At 40.0% G+C, this 24,093-nt stretch overlaps 1 protein-coding gene across 1 annotated transcript in view; it reads right to left on the bottom strand.

Annotated features, from left to right (window-relative positions):
- UNC13A (unc-13 homolog A) overlaps positions 1–24,093 on the bottom strand; it is a 5,702,976-nt gene that overhangs the window by 2,202,504 nt on the left and 3,476,379 nt on the right. The window contains exon 11 of the mRNA XM_044054109.1: positions 8,007–8,094. Coding sequence (XP_043910044.1) covers positions 8,007–8,094 — 88 coding nt within the window. The remainder of the gene's footprint in view (positions 1–8,006; positions 8,095–24,093) is intronic.

The raw sequence follows: 24,093 nt of genomic DNA, 5'->3' as shown, positions 1-24,093 counted from the left end.
CTTCCTATAGAAAGGACTCCTAAACCATTGGTTTTTCTGAATATATTCTGACTCCAAGGCATCATCCATTTAACGGTTCCCCTCTACTCCAGTCTGTCTGAAGTTTATCTGAAGGAAAGATGTTGAGATTTTCTAAACCAGAGACTCTTCTGGTTCCTTGAAAAGGAACCAATGGCAGACAATGTCTTGCCTTCTTATTCACTCTCCAGTAATTTTTAACACTGGAATCAAACAAGGATGTCATATTGTAAGGGGCATTCATAAAAGATGCTTTAAAGTTTTCTGCAAAATCATAAAGGAGTATGCAGGCATGACAACATGGAAAAGTGGGTGCCTGCTGTTCTAGTTGCTCCAGCTGCTGCATTGCAAAGCAGCCTAATGGACAGGTTGGTGGTAAATAACATAGCTGAATCTTAAGGTTTAGGTTGTTTTCACGTGTCTGGTTAAGGAGATCACCTGAAAGAACTCGGTGTCTGCACTGCCAGATTCCTCTAAAGCTTCATCATGTGAGTTATGTAGTTTAATGCCTAAAGTGAAAATCTTCCCAAGGCATAAGATACTTTCCAAAACTGTCTGTTGCCCTCAACTCTCCTTTGGGAGAATGGACCATAGAGCTTTCTTCGGATAGCACTTTCTTGATGTTGGCAGTAATAGTAACAATAAAGAAGGACCTTGCATTAATATGGTCTATCCTTGGGTGGTTGTAAAATCTTTTTGATCTTTTAGGTAATGGGTTTTACCATGCTGGATTTCTGTTATGTTCGCTCCACTACAAGGTTAAACACACAATCAATGGGAGGGACAAAGCAGGAAGCAGAAGGGGCAGATCAAAAGGCCTAGAACTATACTTCCTCATCCGGGGAAGTGGAGTCAGTGTGTCATGTAACATGTTGATGCATCAATTCCAGGACATCTCTGAACTTGGAGTCTTCAGGAGGAAATTGGGTGGAACCTTCACCTTCTTCACGGTCTGTGCCAGCTTGAGAGATTCGGTTGAGAATTGATGTGTCTCCTTTTACTCTGATAGTTTCTGGAAACTTGGGCTGAATTGCTCAAGAACCTAGAAGTATCCCAGGAACCTTGGTGAAGGACAGCTTTGAGGTGTTCAGTGTTGCTCTTTCCCTTGGGCCAAAGTTGGTGTTTTAATGACACATACATGCTATTGCCTATGGGTGGAGTAGAAAGACAGGGTGCATCCCTTTCCTGCATTGATGGATGGGCAATGGGGTTCTCAAAATACTTGAATGCCGATGTGGACCCTGAAGGCACAATGGACAACCAAGCTCACGGCCGGCCTTAGGCATAGGCGAACTAGGCGCCCTCCTAGGGCGCCGTAAAAGCCGGCATCATAAAGGGCACAAATTAAGTGAGTTAGGAAGCTTTAATTCTCTTCACTTTTCAGCTGTAGCATTGCGCCCTCCCCCACTTCCGTAATTAAAAGTACGATTCATCCACCACGCATGGGCGCCGGAACCATAGAGCGAGGTGAGGGGGAGGGAGTGAGCAACCCCCACCACTTTTACAGCAGCCAGTAAGACCTGTAGGATCCATGTGTGCATTGCACGCTAACATTCAAACAAAAAAGTGTGCAGAAGGGAAGCTCCGTTTTATGCAGGCTGAGGTGTTCATGTACTGGAAGGAAGCTCCGTTTTTATGCAGGTTGCGCTGGTCTGGAAGGAAGCTCCATTTTTATGCAGGCTGAGGTAAGGAGTGTGTGTATGCAAGGTTTCGTTTTGTTATGCTGAGTGTGTGATATGCAGACAAGACAGGTTGGTTTATGTTTACCATGATGTAGCTTTTTTATGGTGTGGGCATCTGTGATGCTTTGTGAGACAGTCATTGCATGCATGTGCTAGATGTGTGTGTGCATAACTTAAAATAGTGTGTGTGTGTGTGCATAACTTATACAGAAGTGAGCAAAACGACTAGTTTAAGTTATGCACACACACACTAGTTTAAGAGAGAAAAGTGTGTGTGTTGTATGAGAGCAGAGTAGGAGTGCGTGGTGGAATTTAAAGACGTGTGTGTGTGTGTGATGCCATAAATAAGTGGGATAAAGGCCAAAGGTATATGCAAACTATAGTCGACCATTGTGAATTAAACTTTAGGTGTTGCTCATATATTTTTGAACTGTTTACAAATGATTTTTGTAAAGGCTATGTACTACCAAACTGTACAATTTTCAGCTGTTGGAAAACATAAAATGGACATGTAAGGGAGGCTTCAGTATCTTTAATTGTTAGTGGAGGATGAGTTAGCCAGGTGCATAATTACATTATACTGTATAATAGTCAGCTATTGTCTCAGTTATGGGTTGACAGGATGAGAAAATTGTCCTTAAATCATTAAGTAATGTATATTTATGAAGCTGAGGCATGAAAGAATGACGTTACATACAGGATACAAAGTAAGCAAACTAGCTAAGCTGTCTCTACCAAGCTTTGCAGCATTGAACAACTGGAATGTTCCTATTATATTATATTATATTAGCATTTTTGGAGGGAGCATATGTGAGGACAAGATCATATTGAATCTTGCAGTGATCACTTATCCTAAGTAAATGTTACCATGAAGTTAAACCTTCACTTTGAAGAAACAAATAGCAATAGAATAGTAAATTCTCTGTCCATGTCAGCGTCAGAATAACCTGTGTATACACCCTAGAAGAAAGTAACGTGCTCTTTGAAAGTGAGTGGATAGCACTTAGTGTCCAGAGTAAAGGACATATAGCTCATAGTGATAAAGATGTTTTACAGGTAGCAGATGTGAAAGCAGCCTGTTGTTGAATGAAGGATGCTGACAAGTTGCAGTTCTTAAGTGGGGTATTATTGCTATGAAAGTAATTCTGGAAGGGCTGGCAGGTGATGTACTGTATTGTGGAGTCTACCTTTACAGGAGACCTTTTGGGTACCTTCTGCTGTGATTCCTTCCTCTGTTCCTTTAAACAGTTGAAAGTTGTTCTCCTTCTTCTACTCTAGTATCTCCTTCTCTATAACATTTTAGAAATTACAATTAATCGACTTGGGAACTATTTGGTGAGGAACAAGTTAATGACCAGTTGGTATTGTCTTTCATAAAGGACATTCTACAAATTCAGCTTTTATAACAACCTTTCTAGATCTTAGAGCTTACAAGGATTCCACACAAGGTTTAGGCATGTTTTGCAACTTATCAAATGTGTTTGTTTCTGGAGAAGAATTAAGAGTTCATATAGGTTCATAGGTGTTTACTAGGCTATTGACCAAAAGGGCCTTTTTAAGCCTAGCCATGAATCCCAAATCTCTGACGACGTCTGATACACTTGATAAGTGTAAGCATGATCCTGGGAGATGAACCATTTACCGGTTACCTGTTTGCATCAGAGACATAGATGCCAAACCAGGAATGAATTTCCAGTTTCCCATCCAATTATCCAAGTTGTACTTGGATTGCGTTAGGGAGGAACTCTGCTTTACATGGATGGGGAGCCTGTTCCATAGACAGGGTAGTCTCTGGGATACATACCTATCTCTCCAGCAAGCCCTATTTATATCCCAGGCAAGGTTTAAGTGTTTAGAATGGTACTGTTTGTTCTGTGGATATGCAGATCTCTTTAATGTAGAAGTATTCGGATGAATTTTACTTCTGCAGAGATTGTGCTTATTGATTGATACTCTCTGTCGGCTTTTCGCAGTTAGGGATTACCACAGCAGATCACCTGTACGCTCACGATTGGTAGTGAAGTTTTATGGTGTCGAGTTGCCAGCCCGGCGCCCAACCTTCCATGGAAGGCACGAGCACACTCAGACCTAGGGCCAATTTAGCATGTCCAATCCACTTACAGCATGTCTTTGGGATGTGGAAGGAAACCGGAGCACCCAGAGGAAACCCACATGACCACAGGGAGGACATGCAGACTCCACACAGAAGGTACCCCAGCTGAGCCGAGGATCAAACTGGAAAACCTCTTGCTGTGAGGCGACAATGCTAACTGCTGCACCACTGTGGTTGTCCTTCCATACTGATTGATACTGGTTGATTGTAATGACAACTTTGAGTGGCCTTTTATGGTTAAAATGTTCTGAAATGGGCAGTTTTATCATTATTGGGTCATGCATTTTTTCACTGTTTGCTGGAAAAATGTTCAAAATTACAAATTTAATACATACTAGCAAATGGTACTGTATTATACAAGGAATATAATTTATTACAATCTGGAAGGTGACTCAAAGAACATGTACATGAATGCATGGCCATAAAAATGTGTTCAAGGAACTTGCTATTTAAAAATAGCCCAAAGGTAAACTTAATTCTCAACTTTCCAGATGCATTTCATTTGAATGTAGGTTTTAATTCTGTTCCAATGGCAGAAAATACCTAATTGTATACACACTGAGGTTTGAACATTGTTTATAGTAACGAGAGAGAAATAGCCAAGTAACAAAACACTAGTATGGCTGGGAAGGGGGGCTGCTCAGGAGGCCCCAATCTATTAGCAGAAAAAATCACAGTCAAATGGGACCCTAGGCAGGGTAATAAAGTATGAGAGTAGCTTACATGGCCTCTTTAAATCCTGGAAAAACACTACTTTTACAGTAAAATGTGTGAAGGAGCGACAGATAAAGCAGGCTTATTAAAAAAAATCCGCTTCACTTGCAGTTTAACTATATTACAAGGTATCTTTTCTTCCTGTGCATTTAAATAATTGAAGGAAATGACTGGAGTGGCTTTCTTGGGAAGTGACCTTCATGTGGCTGTAGCTTATAGAGGTGGTTCAGGAGTATGGTGTGGGTGGGGCTTAAGGGGCACTGGTGTGGGTGGGGCTTAAGGGGCGCTGGAGTACTACTTCGCCTAGGGTGCCATTTCAGCTAAGGCCGGCCCTGACCAAGCTAGAACCAACTCCATCTCTAAGTAGAAGGATGCAGATAGCCCCAAAAAGGGAACACCTGACACTGACTAGCTGAGCAGCTCTAGTGTCGTTATCAGCATTGATACACTGATTGCCAAGCACTCCAACTCCAAGAATAGCACTGAAAAGGCTGGCACTATAGTCAGCACAAAGACTCTAGCATTGAGAGTTCACAGCAGAGAGTAGTCTGCTCTGAGGAAATAGGAGTTGAGTGTGTCAGATGCAGAGGTGGTACTGATGGATAAAATATGATTGACAAGGGAAGCTCTGGGACCATCTTTGGCTATGAAACCACAACCAAAGGATATGTGCGCAGAAAGGAGCAGTCAAATCAGGAATTGGTGGGCAAAACTGATCTGCCCTGGAAAAAGAGGGGGAATGGGATGGCATCCATGTCTACTTGAACCGTGGCAAATGCCCACTTGTGTAGACCTGGTAAACTTAAGAGAAGATGCTGATGGAGGTCTAGAGTCAAGGAACCTGAAGAGATCTCTCTCTGAGGACCTACTTCTGGTTGAGGTTTCTCCTCTAAGGAGACCTCTCCAGTATAAAATAGCTTAGTATTGGCAGACACTGACATCAATGGTTTGGAAACAGATGGCTCCAAAGAGGTTGGAGTTAATAGGTCATAAGATGAACTTTTTTGGGAAATTTTTGTAGCAGGAGAAGATGTGTTCAGAAGCTCTTTCCCTTTTTTTTTATTTCCCTCTCTCTCTCTCTTTGTCCTTACATCTGCCCTTTTCCTTTTCATGCCAATTTTCCTTATCCTTGATTTTATCTAATAAACGGGTGAGATAAAGGCCTTTAAGTATTAATTTATTTTTCTGTTCTATTAGTGAATGCAGTTCAAAAGATTTATAAATATTGCAGGGAGATTGTAAGTGTTCCAACCCCAGGCGCACAGAACAAATGCTGAGGTTAAACCTCAAGGTTCAAGTTCATCATAATGGCCTATTAGAGTCTCCTGGAAAATTAATTTTGCACGATGTTGTGCTTGACTCATGGAAATCTAGGGAGCAGATTCCTCAGTCCCAAGTGAAACCATTTAATATAATCAAGGACTCAGGCGATGACTTCACATGAGCAGACCAAATGTGGGCATGCTTCAGGACCATTAATGTGGGTGAAGTGATATGGGCACACTTAGATACACCCTGCCAAGATGTTTACTCAACCCATACCTCCTGTTCTTGTCTTATTGTTACCTCATAATGAGTATGAACTCAACTCCATGAAGGTGCACTCATGACTTGTGCTGAATTTGCAGCCCTGTTGTGGATGATTTCTTTGCAGGAAGAGGATTTGACTAGCATATGGCCTCTGATGATGTTATCTTCTCATGCCAGTTTATCCCAGCAAAGGATAGTGGGACAGATCCTTCAGCTGATTTTCTGCAAGGGGCACCTTCCCCAGGTGCCATTCTCACAGACTCAAGGAAAGCGTTAAGCTTTTCTTTTTCTCCTGTTGATGTCCAGGTAGGTCCACTGAGATTCACTGCAATGCATGATATCTTGCTATGTTCCGATTCAGTGGCAACAGTGATAGCGTGGGTTTTGGACTGTGATCAGCTGACTGCAGGAAGACTTTGAAGGCTTTAGCATTTCAGATGGATGGTAAACACAAGAATGTCTCCATTATGAACATTAGGACTGAGATCCAAACTATGTAAGCAGCAGAAAAGGACTAAGTGGTGCACATGAGAAGGGTGCCCTTCTGAATCAATATATTGCATCACAATATGTTCTCACCAGAAATACATATGCCCCTGCTCAATTAAATCAGAGTAAATTCATAAATGTGCCAGGCTGGAGATTGCAGGCTTTTAAAATCCAATTACAAATTCCCCAGCTTCAGTACCACCCAAATATCAGTGATCACATTATTAAACTGAACAATCAATAACAATGAGGCCTGATACTTAATAGCCATCCTACTTCAGCAGTCATCCCAGTCAAACAATAAATCAGTAGAAATCATTCTTTATGCTCCATAGCACAAACCAAACCCACAAAAAGCTTATTAATCCACCAAATCAAACACTATACAAGAAAAGTGCAAGTGACCAACATAACCTATTACATACTGCCACAGCTAATGTCCATGTATTGCTGTATATAGTACTTTTAGAGTTGTTGACGTTTCCCCTGTACCCAGTCATGTCTGGAGAATATACTGAAATGCTTTGGGTGGAGTGGATGCTAATGCTATGTAAAGCAAGGAGAATCTTATTCAGTCAGGATGATAACTTACATCAGAAGAGGCAAAATTCCCCAACATGTCATTGATAATGCTTAAGAATGTGATCAGGGTAATCAGTGATGTATGAAGAGGGGTTCGTACAGGCTCACTGCATCTCAGTACATCTCATTCAAATAGGCACATAACACCATGCAAGTTGTGCGTGCATGCCTTCCATGCCCCATATGTCTATCTGTACTAGTTAGATGGCTATCATGTATAGCTATGTCAGCATGCCAGTACTATCATGCAGTGTAGCACTGATGCATTCCAGTGCAAAATGTGTATTCTAAAGATGTGGATGCATATTTGTTAAATCTGATAGGGAGGCACTCCCAAGGATGTGGGTGCAACCCAAATTGGCATTATACTATACCATAGTGCAGCTGGTAACACTTCAGAGTTTGTGTGTGTGTGTGTGTGTGTGTGTGTGTGTGTGTGTGTGTGTGTGTGTGTGTGTGTGTCTGTGTGTCTGTGTGTGTGTGTAGTGTATATAAATGTGCAATATGTCAATAGTTCCCACCAAATCACTACAACATATTTTCCTGAAAGAGTGTACTGAATATGAAATCTAAAATACTATAACTATACAGCAAACTGCATGCTAAAACACAGCATGAAAATATTTTTTTCTGCAGCCGTGTGCTTATATTTTGACTTAGCAAAATAAAAAAGCAATGAATAATAGGAATGAACTAATACTGATAACTATTTGTCAGTTCCCATTATGTGCTTTACAAATGTTTGTGAAGAATACATTTTCATTAACTAAATAAATCAATATCAAGCAATCAATATCAAGCAATTGATCAGGCTTCATTGATAGGGTCCACTAATGTGCATGCCTGGGATGACTCCGTTACAATATGGTTGCACTCACCTCCTGGAGTTGCATGCAGACTTTGTTGAAAGCCCTTAGCCAGTTGGCTTTTGCTCGAGACACAGCATGTTGCCGCTCATCTTCACACCTTAAATTAAGCACACAACCACACATTATCAGATTTTTCAAAAGTAGAAGCTAATCTGGCAGTCTGTAAGAACTAATTTTGTGTTATATCATAGTTTTGTTCAGAAGCTTCCTGCTTTTGATATATATTCTAGAAACCAGGATCATTCATTGCTTGATTTCAGTTTAGATCTCTTCAGTTTACTGGATCAGAAAAAAAATATCAGATTTTTTATTAGCTGTTTTTCCAAAACTGATTATGGTCAAAATTATACAAGAGATGTAGTTTGTGTGTGTGTGTATGTACGTTTATGTAAATAATACCACCATGACGGTTTTATACAATGCTATGTGCTACAAAATTTCTGTTTGTCTAATAAAAGCTATTTCATTAGTTTCTGACAGAGATTCTGTGATTGTTGATGTACTTAAATATTCCAAAGTAGATTCTCATAAAAAGTGTATTTATTCTAAACAGAAAAAGTAATATATAGCATAGAAAAAATAAAAGAATATTATGAATAACCAACACAAATCAGTATATGCAGAACTTTTCAATCACATAAGATACATTTTTAGTATGCACTTCAATCTTATGATCCACTCAAATTGATACCAGGCTGAATTACTAGTCATTTTTATTCAACACTGAATGTGCATTTACAGATGTGTAATTTGTGTTTAAAGACTGAGACTGCAGTATCCTGAAGAATTATTTTTTCTTCAAGATCTCACAGTTCTCAAAGTTAGTATATTTAAGAATTAGGGAAGTGGAGGGGTGCAGCCCCTCCCCTCCACAGTGGGGTATACCTCAAAATGTTTCTAAGAGTGAAACAGTGATTTTTGTCATTGATGTTTTATCTTATTATCAAAAGTTATTGACTATACGTCTGACTGTTGATCACTCATGCAAACTTCTGTCACAAAGTCCACCTGTGATTAGTGCATATCCTATAGACTGTAAGAGTATAAAGATGAATAGTTTTTAATTGTATATCATTAGATATTAGAATTTTTTGCACAGATTCTCACTGCAGAAAGATATCACTTGCCTATTTATTCTGTGAATTTTCCTGAATAATTATTAAATCATTAATCCTAGTTTGCCAACAGTTATCTAATGAAAATAACTTGTCTGTCCCATTCATTCTTAAATTTCTTCACTATTTTGAATCTTCTTCCTAATAAGAAAACAGCTTCACATATTTTTATTCACATTCTCTCTTGAATTTTTTAGTAAAAAATTCACTATGCTATTTTTGTTTCAGGAAGTACAGTTGCGTGTAAGTGTGTTTCCATAAATGAAAGTTAAGTATTTACAGTAATGACAGATTTGAACTGCCATTTCCATTCCCTTTTATCTGTAGGACTGAGGCCAGAAGGACTTTGATATTCCAACTGAGAAAACTTTCTCAGGCTAGCTAATCCCTCCCTTTTTACTCACAGGGCTATGCTGCCCAGGTCTCAAGTCCGAATTTCTGAAGCCTATACAGGGTGTACAGATAGCCTACTCAGTGTAAACAAGAAAACACACAAATGCTGTCACAGAATCTCTTAGGCCTATGAAAGGGAACTAGAAGGAAGGTGTAGTAAAAGGGATAGAATTGCCAATCCAGATCAACTGTTATTGTAAGTATATAACTTTGATTTCTGGGGCTAGAGGTTCATTCCCATTACATAAAAACTAAGTCCTAAGATAATCTTCTGGGGTGGATCCTCATGGATGAGTTTCTTAAAGTATGGCGGCTCCAAGGGAAGACCTACAGTTAGAGATCACAACTAGCTTGTAATATCTTACAAAAGTATTTAGTGATGACTAGTAGTCACGTTACAAATATCATCCAAGGCTGTATTCCTGAAAAAAGTTTGGAAAGTCATCATAGCTCTAACAGGGTGTGTCTTGGGTACCTCGGGAAAAGGCCTGTTGTATCTGATACAATAAGACAACCACTTGGCTAAGGGTATTTTAGACAGAAATTATATTTGGAAAAAGGCAAACAATTGTAAATCATTTTTGAAGGGATTTAGTTATACCCAAATAAAATTTCAGCTACCTAGGGGCATCCATACAATGTGAAACATCCTCCCTCTGTTGGAATAGATTGGGAAGAAACTGGCAATATGAAAAGATGTATGTATGGAAGAAAGATTAGCCTACAAGGACACTCTGCACCAGCTGAATACCATTTAAGGAGGGTTATGATTCAAGACCCGAAGCTTAGAAATCATCCTACCAAGAAGCAGTAACAAGCTACCAAAAATAATTTTTTTCAAGAAAGTAATTTCAGGTCTATTGGCAAAGAAGGCTCAGAAGGGAGACTTTTAGGCCTTCAAGTACAAAATATAAATCCTTTGGATGCACAGAGAAAAGCATCCTTGTAAAATCTGACAAACTTTCAGAGAAGCTAATGGAAAAGAATCAATTTTTCTGTTTTAGACTGGCCCTTACACATGATAGTAGAATGCGCAATGGGTGTTACTGCTGGAATCCCCCTCACATCCACAAAGGGCTGATATCAGCAGGACACCCTTCCCACCCACGGAGAGCAGTTTTTTGTTGTGCCCCTTCTTCCTACTACACAGAATGGGCATGTCCATCATCTCCTGCCATTGTTTCAGACTAACATTTTACAAAGTTAACTTTCACTGAAAAATAATGAAGACCAGAATTGAAAATACATGAAAAATAATCTAGGATAGCTGGAACCAGGACTGTGAAAGGATCAATGCACTCAGTTTGTTACCCAAAGAGGAAATCTCATACATTGTCTTATAATTCTTTCTAGTACTAGGTCTCTGAGGAGAAGTCAGGTTTTAGACCAGCCAATCAGGAAAGGCAGAGTCCCTAGCAATCGCCAGAAGGAGAGAAACTAAGTGGTTAGGTATGGGGAGTGGACACCTAGATAAGGTTTGCTAGATGGCTGGAACAGGAGTGTCCTTAAGCGCTTTAAATGAAGAGGTATGTTCAGGAAGTGAGCTCACAGCAGAAGGAACCATTCTTTCGGAGGCCAAAATGTGTCTATTGGAAAGAACTTGTGTTTGAATAATTTTGCTATCTCCAGGAATGTGTAAAGAATGGGGAAAGTGTAAAGGAGACCATTGTCATTTCTGTATGACTGCATTTCTGAAACAACTTCTTGAGGAAAGAATAAAGAAAAAGAAGTTGCTGCATTTAGATTGGGTCAAGGATGTGAAGAGTACACAACAAAGTCCCTCCCCGATTACTGAACAGACAGTGGTCAAATGACAGCTTCAGAGATGACTCTTCAGGCACCAGCAAGCCAGGTCCAAGTCTGTCAATAAATCATCTTGGTCTAGGAAGTGGTTGACAATTACATTGCAATCAGTTGAAAAAGCCCATTTCTAAACTCACATGGCCTTCTAAGAATTCATCTGCTTGCTGAAATACCAAACCACAGATATATTTGTTGGTGTGGATGGCAAAAGCACTTAAAAGGAGAGAGGAGTCTTGAAATGCCCACAAGATGAGAGAGACTACCCTCTTGCTTCTTAGACTGTCTGCTCTTGAAAATACAAATGCATCTGTGAAAACTGTTACAGTAGGAATTTGGGGCTTTGAAAGGTCTGCTCAGAGACAAACTGGCAAAGTGTCTCCACCACAGAATGTTTTCCCTGCACTTTTTATGAATTTTGATAGGACAGTCCAGATGGTTGAAAGCTAAGCTCCAATAAATCTCAGAATCCACATATGGCAACATGCACTCGGTACTCAGCAGAAGAAGGATGACATCGATCCTAGATCTCTAAGACAGAAAGATGCTGGAATTACTTGCACTTGTAGCAACTGTGATACAGTTTGGTAATTTTAATTAAGTATCTCAGAAGGAAAAAAGGTTCAGCAAGACAAACCAACTGTGATGCATCTGATGAAGGCTATACAAGGTTTGAGAAACTTTGCAGTGATTGTCATGATTCCCAAGTACTGGAACAGATGAAGATAATCCTGGCCCAAATGTAGAGTCTCCATAAATGCAGCTGCCAATAGCCAATTAACCGGGTGAAGAAAAAACTTGATTCCCTGCAGGCTTAGATAAGATGTTATGACATTCACACATTTACTGAACACCCTAGGGGCAGAGTTGAGACCAAAAGAAAACATCCAAAATTGGTAATGGTTAACTCCTAGTCAAAAATAAAGGGACCTCTGAGACTCCTTAGTTATCCTGATGTGTAAATAGCTATTTTAGATGTTCAAAGAGTTTATTAAATCTCCAAATGCAGAGAAAACATGACTGACTGCACAAGGACCATGTAGAAAGTCTCTTTGGGAATGTATTGGCTTAGGCCACTCAGCTCTAGAATGGGCCAGATTACCATTATCATTCTGGAACTAAAATGAACCTGGAGTAAAAACCTAGCATTTTTTGGTTTGAAAGGACCTCTTGGATGACTCTTTTTTGTGGGAGGCTTAGTAGCTCTTCAGTTACCACAGCTCTTTGACTAATACTCATTGTTAATTTGGTAAGGTTACCCTCCCTTGAACCGATGACCATTTTGATAGTTGTCACAGTGTCTGTGGCCCTTAACATAACCTCTGTCTTGGAACCCCTGCTGACTATGGCAGAAAAAAGACTGTGACAGTGATGCTGTATCTTAGAAAAAGTACACTGTGGGGGTTCAGAAATGAAAGTTATGAACTCACCATAATGATAGATCCATGTTGTCTTCTTTTCATCTGGTTCAACCTTTGGATGATGAAATCCAACCAGATCTGACCTCAACATCTTTTTGAAGATGTGGTTCCAGGGCTCTGACTCCTCCTCTACCCACAATCCCTCTCTTACCCAAATACCTCAGATTAAGTGAGTCTACTTATCGGTAAACAATTTTCATTATTTCAGCAAAGGAAACATCTGATAATCTATACCAGGGCATGACCCAGAAAGGATGCAATCAACTGAGGTTGTAAAGTGACATGGTTCTTGGTTAGGTCCATTCAATCAAAGAGGAGCACCAGATGAGAATTTTGGAAGGGGGAAGGAGGAAAGGATGCTGAACGTGATGAAAAGAAGACAACACAGATCTATTATTATGGTGAGTACATAACCTTCATAGCCGATGTTGTCTTTTTTCGCCCAATCAAACTTTGAGACAGATTCCCTAGCTACCAAACAATCCTGGAAGGTATCAACGAAAGATATTTATGAGAATGGTGTATCTACAAAATGTACAGAATCTTGATTGTGCATCTAACTTGCAATGGGATATGAATGTGTAGAGCATGGACCATGTTACTGCAGCACAGATTTCATCTATGCTAACTCTACAAATAAAGGCATTAGAAATAGCAATATACCTTGTTGAATGAGATTTTGGTTTCGTGGATAGAGAAAGATCCACTTTTTTGTAGACAAAGGCTATACAATCTGAAAGCCACCTTGACAGTGTGACTTTAGAAACACTCTAGCCTAGTTTTGCTTCTGAGAAAGCTATGAACAGTTGGTCAGCTCTCCTACAATCTTTAATCCTGTGGAGATAAAATCTAAGATGTCTGTGAACATCTAATAAAGGCTGATAAATTAATGGTTTGCTTAAGGTTTATGTCATATGCAACTTTTGGAATAAATATGGGATTTGTTCTCAAAGAAACACTATCTTTTTGAAAGATCAAGTAAGGGGGGTTACTAGAAAGTGCTTACAACTCAGAGATCCTCCTTGCCAAAGTGATGCCACCAGGAAGATGATCTTCTAAAAAGCTTTTATATCTGCTGTTGCTGTAGGTTTGAGTGGAGGTTTTGTTAATATTTGAAGTATGACAGTTATGTCCCATGGGGGACTGGATCCTTTATAGGGATCTCAATAAAAGGTTCCTTTCCTAAAGCTCTTTGAAATCTTTAGTGAAGCTATAGCATTCTAATTGTATCCAGTATGGAAACTGGAAATAGTTACTAATTGTACTTTGATTTTTTGAAAAGCTACCGCCTTTTTGGAAAATATCTGACAAGAAGTCTAGAATAGAAGGAAAAGGAGCTGAGAAAAGATCTATCCCTTTAGAAGCTGCCCAGATTACAAATCTCTTCCATTTGCTGAGGTAAACTTTACTAGTACTCAATTTTTGTAAAGCTGAGAAAATATGAACCACCTGAGTGGAAATCCTGGAATCTCTGACCACAGTTAAAATTGCAGGAACCATGTGGTTAGCTTCAGTGTCTCTGGATCTGGATAGGTGAGTTGGAAGATCCAGATGGTAGTCTAACATCCAGGAGGATGTACTATATGAGGCCAAAGGAAGAGGAACCAAACTTACTGGGTCCAATAGGGAGCAATGCAAATTACCTTAACCCTGCACCTTCTTACTTTCTAAATAAACTTTGTCATTAAATGTGGGAAAGCCATATATGAGACCCGCAGTGGCCAACTGTGGACTAGAGCACCCATCGGTTATTGTACTTGCCAATGAATTAGAGCAAAAACTTCTACACTTGTTGTTTAGGTACGAAGCAAAAAGACTGCAGCATGGTTAACCCAGTGACTGAAGTTTTGATTTGCTTCTGCTTTATTGAGGGACCAGTCATGGGGAGAAAGATGGATCTGCTCAATTTGTCCACAAATACACTGGAAATCCTGATTATGCATTGCTATGAGAAAGCAATGGGTAAACATTATCCATTGCCGCACTCTCATGGTCTACTGGCATAAAAGATGCAGACAGGCTCTGCCTTACTTGTTGATTTGTTGGTACATCTGGATGGATATCACACGCTTGGAGAGAGACTGAGGAAACACCTTCACTGCTAGCAGAACTCTTGTCATCTCCAGGATACTAATGTGAATATTGCCTTCCATGTGTGACCACAAACCTTGGCCAGTCTTCCCTTCTCAATACCCCCCACCCTAGGAGAGAAGTATTCATAGTTACTATCACCATGGGAGTTGTGGAGAAAAGGATTAACCTTTAAGAAGAGTTGTCAAGGTCAATTGCCATCTGATGTCAGACCTGAAATGGGCATTAGACAAATCTGTGCATGAAGAGGATGAGAACACTACAACCACTGTACAGAAAAGGTCCACTGAAGAACTCTGATGTTAAATCTGACTCACAGAAGGATTATTATTAACAAAGCCATCAGCCCTAGCAGTCATAGAATAACATTTGCGGGGGGTGAGGGGTGTTGGAGATCTTGAAAGGCTACCTGGCATAAAAATACAATCCTGGACTCTGGGAGGTTGGCTATGTGATTGCTTATATTCAGGTGGCATCCGATGTTGTGTGGGTGTCAACTGGCTCTTTGCTTCATTGACTTTGAGTTCCAGTTTCTGAAAACGATGAAGCAAGAAGTAGGTTCTATGTTATAACAATGAACGATCAAAAGATCAAACGCTGTTATATCGACCACAAAAGAATGAAAACAAAAAAGAGCGAACAGCCAGAACAGCAATTTTTTTCCCATGGAAAAAAATTCACTGTTCCCAAAAAAAAAAAAACACACAACACTATTTTAAGTGGGAGGCTTCACCCCCCCCCCCTACTTACATATACCAACTCCGAGATTGCACTACAGTGCCGAAAATGTCAAAGTGATGGAAGTGGCCAAGCAACTTCTTTCCCAGAGAAAGAATTTGCTTAAAAGCTGCTTCGTCATTTAGCGTTTTTGACATTTACAGTTCAACGAAGACGCATTCGACATAATGCGTCTTCATTCTTCTGACAAGAACCCAAGAAGTAGCATTGTTGAACTTGAATATCCCTGGTTGGGGTGGTGAGGTGCCAATCATCTAAATATGAGAACACCAGGAACCCTAGCAGTCTTAGATAAACTGCAACCACTGCCAAGCATTTGGTGAACACCCAAGGGCTGTGTTGAGACTAAAATGTAGTGCCCTGAATTGTAAATGACTGGTTCCCAGCTGGAAGTGGAGAAATCTCCTCCTTGATTACCTCCCTATTTTTATGTAGTAGCAGGCATCCAGGAGTTCTATATAGCACACCCAATTCTCCTTCCTCAGAGGAGGTAAAATGAACTGAACTGTGACCATCTGGAAAAGTGACTGAGATGCAAACTGGCCTTAGGTTACCTGTCTTTTTGGAACTAAAAAGAGCTTAGAATAGTCTTGGGAATCTAAATGGTCTGGGGGACCTGCTAGATGACTCTTTTTTTTCTAACTGCTTTAAGATTTCTGCTGTTGTGCATTCCATCTGATCAGGTGGGTGGCACCTAGGAATCCTTCTTTTCTTTAGAGGAGGGGAAAAATAGAAATAAGTAGCCTCTGGTGTTTATCCTCTGCACCCAAGTATTTAGTGAGATGGCCTGCCAGGCTTGAGGGTACAAGGATAGGTGCCTCCAGAGTGTAGCAGTCAGACAATCCTTCAAGAGTGCTGGAAGGATTTTTGGAAAAGGGACCACAAAAACCCTGATTTGGCAGTCCACCTCTGCCCCCAGGGTGATGTCTGTTGAAACTGCAGATTGTCCCCACCTTGGGTGGTCCTGTCTGCAGGAGTGTCCTGCTTGAATCCTTGAGATTTTCTGACCCACATCTTCTTACCACTCTTCTAGTTCCTGGAAAAGATTCTCTGAGGGGTAGACAAGCAAAATGGCAGAAGGGGTCTTACCATCTTGCTTGCTCCCTTTGAGTTTCCTTAAAATTTGGTCCAAAAATTGTGGAACCATCAAAGATGACATTAAGGAAAGACATCTTGAAGTATTCTGCAAAGTCACACATTCACATCCAGGTGTGCTGACAGATGGCTATTATGGTTCTCATTGACCAACCAACTGCTTTAGAAAGCAGAAGCATGGATACATTAGGCATCAACTGTAAGACAGACAACAGGGACTCCACCGTTTTTTGAATGTCCATCAGTAGGTTACCTGAGAGGGACTTGTTGAGTTCCATAGTCAAGTTCCACTGGAAATGCATCATGTGGGCCAGGTAGTTCAGCAAATTAAGTGTGAAAGGCATTGATGCATACATCTATTTCCCAAATCTATCCAATGCTCTTGACCCGTTAGGATGATGGAAAGACAAACTTTCCTCAGAGAGTTCCATCTTAGTGGCTGCCGCCACAACCATTGTATCTACAGGGGGATCCTTGCTCCAGTGTCCTCTGTCCTTAGGTGTGACCAAGTTTTATCTGGCTTATTAGGAACTGGCTCTGCTGTATCAGAATCCTTCCAAGCCCACTGAGCTACCAGGTCTATAAGTGTGTCAGTAAGTGGTACCACTCAAGACGTAGAAAAGCCAGTTCCAAATGCCTCAAGGAACACAGACTCCTCAGGGGAGTGTATATTGGTGGACCAACTCTCTCACTGTTTCATCAATTCCAAAACTTTACTGAAAGTGATGACCTCTGGAGGGCATCTTGGAGATCCATCCCAATCATTCAAATCTGTCTTCAGTGATTGATTCACAGGATGAATCTACATGTCTCCTCTTACATGTCTCTTTTTTTTTTGGGACCCTGTCTTGGCGAGATTTCTGGAGCCAGATCAGAGTCAGACTGAGAGATCACGTAGTGAGCAACCCCGAGACTGAATGAACCTGACTGTCCCTGTGTACCTGGATATGCTGAGTCAGACACAATGTCCAAAAGAGTTGGGACAGAGCAGAGTGTGTGGAGAGCACCTCATTTGCCCTAGGAAGAGCCCTTTTGAAAGATTTGAAATCCAAGGCAGAGACTGGGGCGGAACAGACTACCACACCATCAGGGTGAGGTGTAGAAACAGCCACCTCCTGACCCAACCTACCCAGGATCTGAAATCAACAATGGAGTGGAACTATTGAATGTCACTGCATTGAAGGAAAGAGATGGTTCTGAAAGTTTCTGTGTCAAATCCATGGACCAAACCCTGGCACTGATGCTTTGACTCCAAGATTCATCCCAATCCGAAGGCACCAGAGTTGAGAGAATAAGGGATACTGTCAGAGTCAAAGTAAACAAGACTATTGCCTCTGACACAGGTGCTCTCAGAGGCTCAGACCTATGGGCCTCTTATCCAAAGGATGGACAGAATAGGAGATAACAATGGAGGGGCTGTAGGAGGGGCTATTGGCATGTCCTGTGTGGCTGGTAACAGGAGAACCCTTGGTTGAATTTGCATCTGATGGAACCTCTGCATTATTCTGTCAACATTGCTCTCAGTAAGGCTCCTCAGTGACTGAATGGACCTGGAATATGAAGTCACCGAAAGTGGTCTAGAAGAGCATCTCTCCTGCAAGAAAGCTGAATGCAGCCATGGACTCACCAGCTCCAGTAAGAAACAAGGAGGTGGCATTAGTGATCAGATCCAAGGAGTAGTTGGATCCATTTGTAAAGGAATTTTCAGTGCCAAACCCAAGGATTCCGATGGGACTGGAGACCGCTTGCTGGTCTTATCTTAACTCTTTTCTGATGACATGTCTTTCTTACCTTTTTTCCTTAGGTTTCTCCTTTTCTAGGTTTTTATCACATTTTAGCTGGGGACACAGAAGGAGTAGCAGTGGAAGTCAAAACCTGGGTAGATACTCCTTTTTGTTGAGGAATGAGACCTTTTAAAGCTAGTTTGTCCCTACAACTTTGAAGGGCCCTGATATGAAAAAGGGAACATGCTTTGCATTTGACATCCAGATGAGCTGACCCTAGGCAATAGACACAAAGGCAGTGCAAGTCCTGCAGCAGGATCCTGGGGCCACAGGCCAATCTTTGAACCTTGTCTGCCATGATAAGAACAGGCATCATCCAAAGCACATGTCAGTCCTGCCAAAATACAAAAACACTATACACTAGCTATATATATATATATATATATATATATATATATTCAAAAATGAAAGTTATGAACTCACCATAATGATAGATCCATGTTGTCTTCTTTTCATCTGGTTCAACCTTTGGATGATGAAATCCAACCAGATCTGACCTCAACATCTTTTTGAAGATGTGGTTCCAGGGCTCTGACTCCTCCTCTACCCAAAATCCCTCTCTTACCCAAATACCTCAGATTAAGTGTGTCTACTTATCGGTAAACAATTTTCATTATTTCAGCAAAGGAAACACCTGATAATCTATACCAGGACATGACCCAGAAAGGTTGCAGTCAGCTGAGGTTGTAAAATGACATGGTTCTTGGTTAGATCCATTCAATCAAAGAGGAGCACCAGATGAGAATTTTGGAAGGGGGAAGGAGGAAGGGATGCTGAACGTGATGAAAAGAAGACAACACAGATCTATTATTATGGCGAGTACATAACCTTCATAGCCGATGTTGTCTTTTTTTGCCTAATCAAACTTTGAGACAGATTCCCTAGCTACCAAACAACCCTGGAAGGTATCAACAAAGGATATTTCTGAGAATGGTGTATCTACAAAATGTACAGAATCTTGATTGTGCATCTAACTTGCAATGGGATATGAATGTGTAGCGCACTGACCAAGTTACTGCAGCACATATTTCATCTATGCTAACTCTACAAATAAAGGCATTAGAAATAGCAACATACCTTGTTGAATGAGATTTTGGTTTCATGGATAGAGAAAGATCCACTTTTTTGTAGACAAAGGCTATACAATCTGAAAGCCACCTTGACAGTGTGACTTTAGAAACACTCTAGCCTAGTTTTGCTTCTGAGAAAGCTATGAACAGTTGGTCAGCTCTCCTACAATCTTTAATCCTGTGGAGATAAAATCTAAGATGTCTGTGAACATCTAATAAAGGCAGAGTATACTCTCCTTTTTTAGAAAACTTTGGAAAAAATACTGATAAATTAATGGTTTGCTTAAGGTTTATGTCATATGCAACGTTTGGAATAAATATGGTATTTGTTCTCAAAGAAACACTATATTTTTGAAAGATCAAGTAAGGGGGTTTACTAGAAAGTGCTTACAACTCAGAGATCCTTCTTGCCAAGGTGATGCCACCAGGAATATATATATATATATATATATATATATATATATATATATATATATATATATATGGATTCACTTCAGAAGACTGAAAGCTCACAATCTTGAATCCCATAAGACTGACACCCAAAATCTTGAAATTTCAAAAGTCTGAAAACTCAAAAGACAGAATCTCAGAATACTAAATCTCAGAACACTGAAAACACACAGGATACAAACACTTACTATATTCCAGTACAAGGATATAGAGAAACAAAGACAAGACAAACCATATTACTTAACAGCAAGGGGGCAAGCCCCCCTGCACCCCCCATGTGGGGGGGGGGGCTGTGCTCCCCACACCCTATGCTACTTAAATATATCAACTCCAAGATAGCACTCCACTCCGGAGTTGATATATTTAGTTAGCCATGGTGGGGGGGGGGTGCAGGGGGGGTTGCCCCCCTGCTTATACTTGGTGGAAAGTAATATGATTTGTCTTGTATTTCTTTCTCTATATCCTTGTACTGGAATATAGTAAGTGTTTGTATCCTGTATGTTTTCAGTATTCTGAAATTCATTCTTTTGAGTTTTCAGTCTATTGAGCTTTAAAGATTTTGGGTGTCAGTCTTATTGGATTTGAGATTGTGAGCTTTCAGTATTCTGAAGTGAATACAAATATATATATATATATATATATATACATATATACACACACACACACACACACACACACATACATATGCATAGAGACAGAGAGATAAAAAAGCCAAGAAATTGTGCTTTAAAAATAGATTTAACTAAACCAAATTAGAAGGGAAAAATTACTATTAAATGAGAGTTATTACTAAATATAGATATACAGATTAAAAGAGAAAATAGAGCAAGAGAGATATTTAGAGGGGAGTTGAAAGAGTAAATAAACTGCTGAAAATGGCCTAAGAGGAGAAAACAACAACTTAGCTCCAAATTATTTCTCAGAGCCCTCAAAAACACATCCTTCTTGATCAAGCAACAAATGAGATCTGGGGAATTTGGGGAAGAAAGAGATTATGGGTATGGGAGGAGTCAGAGCCCTTTATCCACAGCTTCAAAAATGCACCGAGATTAGATCCTGTCAGATCCTATAACCCAAAGATCTAGCGTTACAGTGCATACACTTACAGACTGGGTTACTGACGCTGAGATACCAAATCATCACTTTTTTATAGAATCTCAAGCAAATCTCACATTTGTCTGGGAGGTGAAAAATGCTTCTAATCATATTCATGTTAATGGCAAGTTGACCTGCTGCACATATAGGTTACTGAAGCACACGTTATCTATACATTTCTATCTTCAGCCTTACTAACATAATTGCCCCAATCACATGGTGTCAAACTCCCACTGATGTCAGAAAAGAGAACACTTTAATAGTTTTCAAAATCAAACTTTAAAAGGCAGCTTGAAAATCACATATTTGTACCCATTTCACAGCTAATGGATAACCAGTTGGTTATTTCATTATTAACCTATCTGCCTAATTCAAAATACAAGGAGTCAAATTAGAAGGTACCAAAGCACTAAATATTCATATACACACACACGTGCGCGTGCGCACATATATATATATATATATATATATATATATATATACACACACACACACACACACACACACACACACACACACACACACACACACACACACACACACACACACTCACACACACGTATATGAATACCTTTGTGTTCTCACTTTTTATCCAAGGGAAATCATTCTGTGTGCATTTGCTCCCAGTATTTGAGGTGTGAGTGTTGCGCCTATGTTCCCAGCATTAGGTTAAATGTATTTAAGGTGGGTTTACAACCAACTCTGAAAAGGATATTCTTTTTACGCCTTTCTTTTTTTTTTTTATTTTCATGGGTAGGATATCAAGGCAGAGACAAGTTCTGAAGAATACTAGGTTTCGGTAGCTACTGGTTGCAACTTTGTTGTTTGCAGATTATATTGTCCTCTCAGCTTTAAAATGACTGTGATCTGAGTATGCATCAGAATGGTATCCTACTAAGTGTGAATAAAGTAAAAAAACATTTCCAACTCAAACGTCATGGTCTTCTCCCAGAAAAGAGTGGATTACCCTCTGTAGGTCATATGGGAACAGCTTCTTCAGGTGAAGGAGTTTAACAGACATCGTGTCTTGTTCTCAAATGAAGGCAAAAGATATCAGGAAACTGACCAGTAGCTGGGTGCAGCTATGTCAGCAGTGCCAGAATAGTATCACACTGTGGAGGTGAAACAAGAACTCAAGTCACATGAAGAAGCTTTTAAATTACCACAGAGGGTAGATAGTCATCCTCATCTATAGCCATGAGCTCTGGATATGAATTCAATGGATGTAAACATAGATACGAGTAACAAAAAATTAGGTTCCTTCACAGGTTAGCAAGATTTGTTCTCCAGTACAGAGTAAGGAACTCAACAATCCCAAAAGATGTTGGAGAAAAGTCACTGCTACTCTGAATTGAGAGGAGTCAGTTGGCTGGTGTGTGCATATTGTGACTATGCCAGGAATGGGCCTCTGGGAGAATGATTTAAGACAGACCCAAGACACGCTGTTAGGATTAAGTACCATAATTTGTTTAGGAAAACATGGTCATCTCACATGATGAACAGTAGACTACGGCTAGACATAAAGAAGTCTTGAGCTCCCTTCTCAATTTGCTACCATCAAGATTCTCACCAAGACAGAAGGCTTAGAAAATAAATGGATGGATGCATGCATACATATTGGAACAGTCAGCAATATACCAAATGTAGGAGTTATTTTATTGCTAACCAACCTAGAACTGTGTAATATTACCAAATGGCATTAACCTCTACCTGACTTGTATGCCAATGCAGTCTGAGTTCATTATCAAGTAAAACTTTCCTGCATGATATGCTGCCTTATAACTACTTGGGTTACCTACTTCTTTAGTAGTATTAAAATGCCATACCATAAAATGTTATCGGTTTCTTATATTATTCTGTATAATTTTTATTTTACAGTTATATGCACGGATGTTCAAACCTATATTTTTGACAGGAGTTAGGAAAGGATCACAAAAAAAGCCATGTTTTCAAGCTGACCCTGGATGCAGGGAAGGTGGTCAGGGTCAGGCTTACTTGTGAGTCATTTGTGATTGACTTTCAAAAGTAAAATCAGAAATACGTGATTTTTTTTTTTGAATTTCTGTTAAAAAATTAGATTCTGTTATCACTTTTCTTTGATATACAGTGATTTTGGAATTAGTATATTTATGTAGTAGGAGTGTGGGGCACAGCCCCTTACAATAAGTAGTGCAAAGGTCAAAGCTTCCCCTCAAACATAAATAAAAGTATTACAATAAACTTCTGTAGTCACTGTTTCACTTTGTTTTATGTGAAGTGATCAGACATCTAATTGTCACTCACTCATACATCATAAATCTGTCATGAAGCCTAATTGACTATGCCACAGTCTGCAAATGGATATTGTGTATCTCAGGCAAACTGATGCTGCTATTGGGCACTCGCACAGAAGTTTTATTCCCATTTGTGATTACTGGTGACTAGAGTTTGATTAATGTGCTGGAAGTATGACAATGAGGCCAATGGCCATAGTTCCCATCGTTGATGTAGAGTTTGGCTCTTACGGAAGTAGGGATGAATCCAGGTGTTGATGTTTCATGAAGCAGGAAGTAGATGTATAATTTGTAATATGTCAGCAGGACACTGACTGGGCTTCCTCTCTCCTAGGAAAATGTATGAACTAAAGTGTCATCCATGGCATTAAATGTATGCTGGGATTCCCAAAGTATTTATACTATCCCATGACGGCTCCTGATTACCAGTAAAGGTTCTTTTTCCTGTCTGTTTCATGTCTTGCCAGCAGCATGTTTATCATAACAAAGAAATGGACAAAGATGAGAGCAGCATCTGGAATGAAGAGTCATAGGGCACTCGGGGCAATCAGCTAATAGAAATCTGGGGTACAAGTGTAAATGATTAAATGGATTAGAAGGCTATAATGCAGCCTTTTAAAACAGCTTCAGTGATTTACTGTCCTTCATAAAATATCTGATGATAAAGATAAATGACCCATCTATTCTGCCTCGTTTGACTTTATGCATATCCTATGGCATTACCCTTTCCATGCACACACACACACACACATGCACACACACACACACACA

This window comes from Protopterus annectens, chromosome 13.part0 (assembly GCF_019279795.1).
Source record: "Protopterus annectens isolate FY-2018-M chromosome 13.part0, PAN1.0, whole genome shotgun sequence".
NCBI classification, from domain to species: domain Eukaryota; kingdom Metazoa; phylum Chordata; order Ceratodontiformes; family Protopteridae; genus Protopterus; species Protopterus annectens.
Note: the sequence above shows the minus strand (reverse complement) of the source record. Positions and strands in the feature narration are given on the sequence as shown.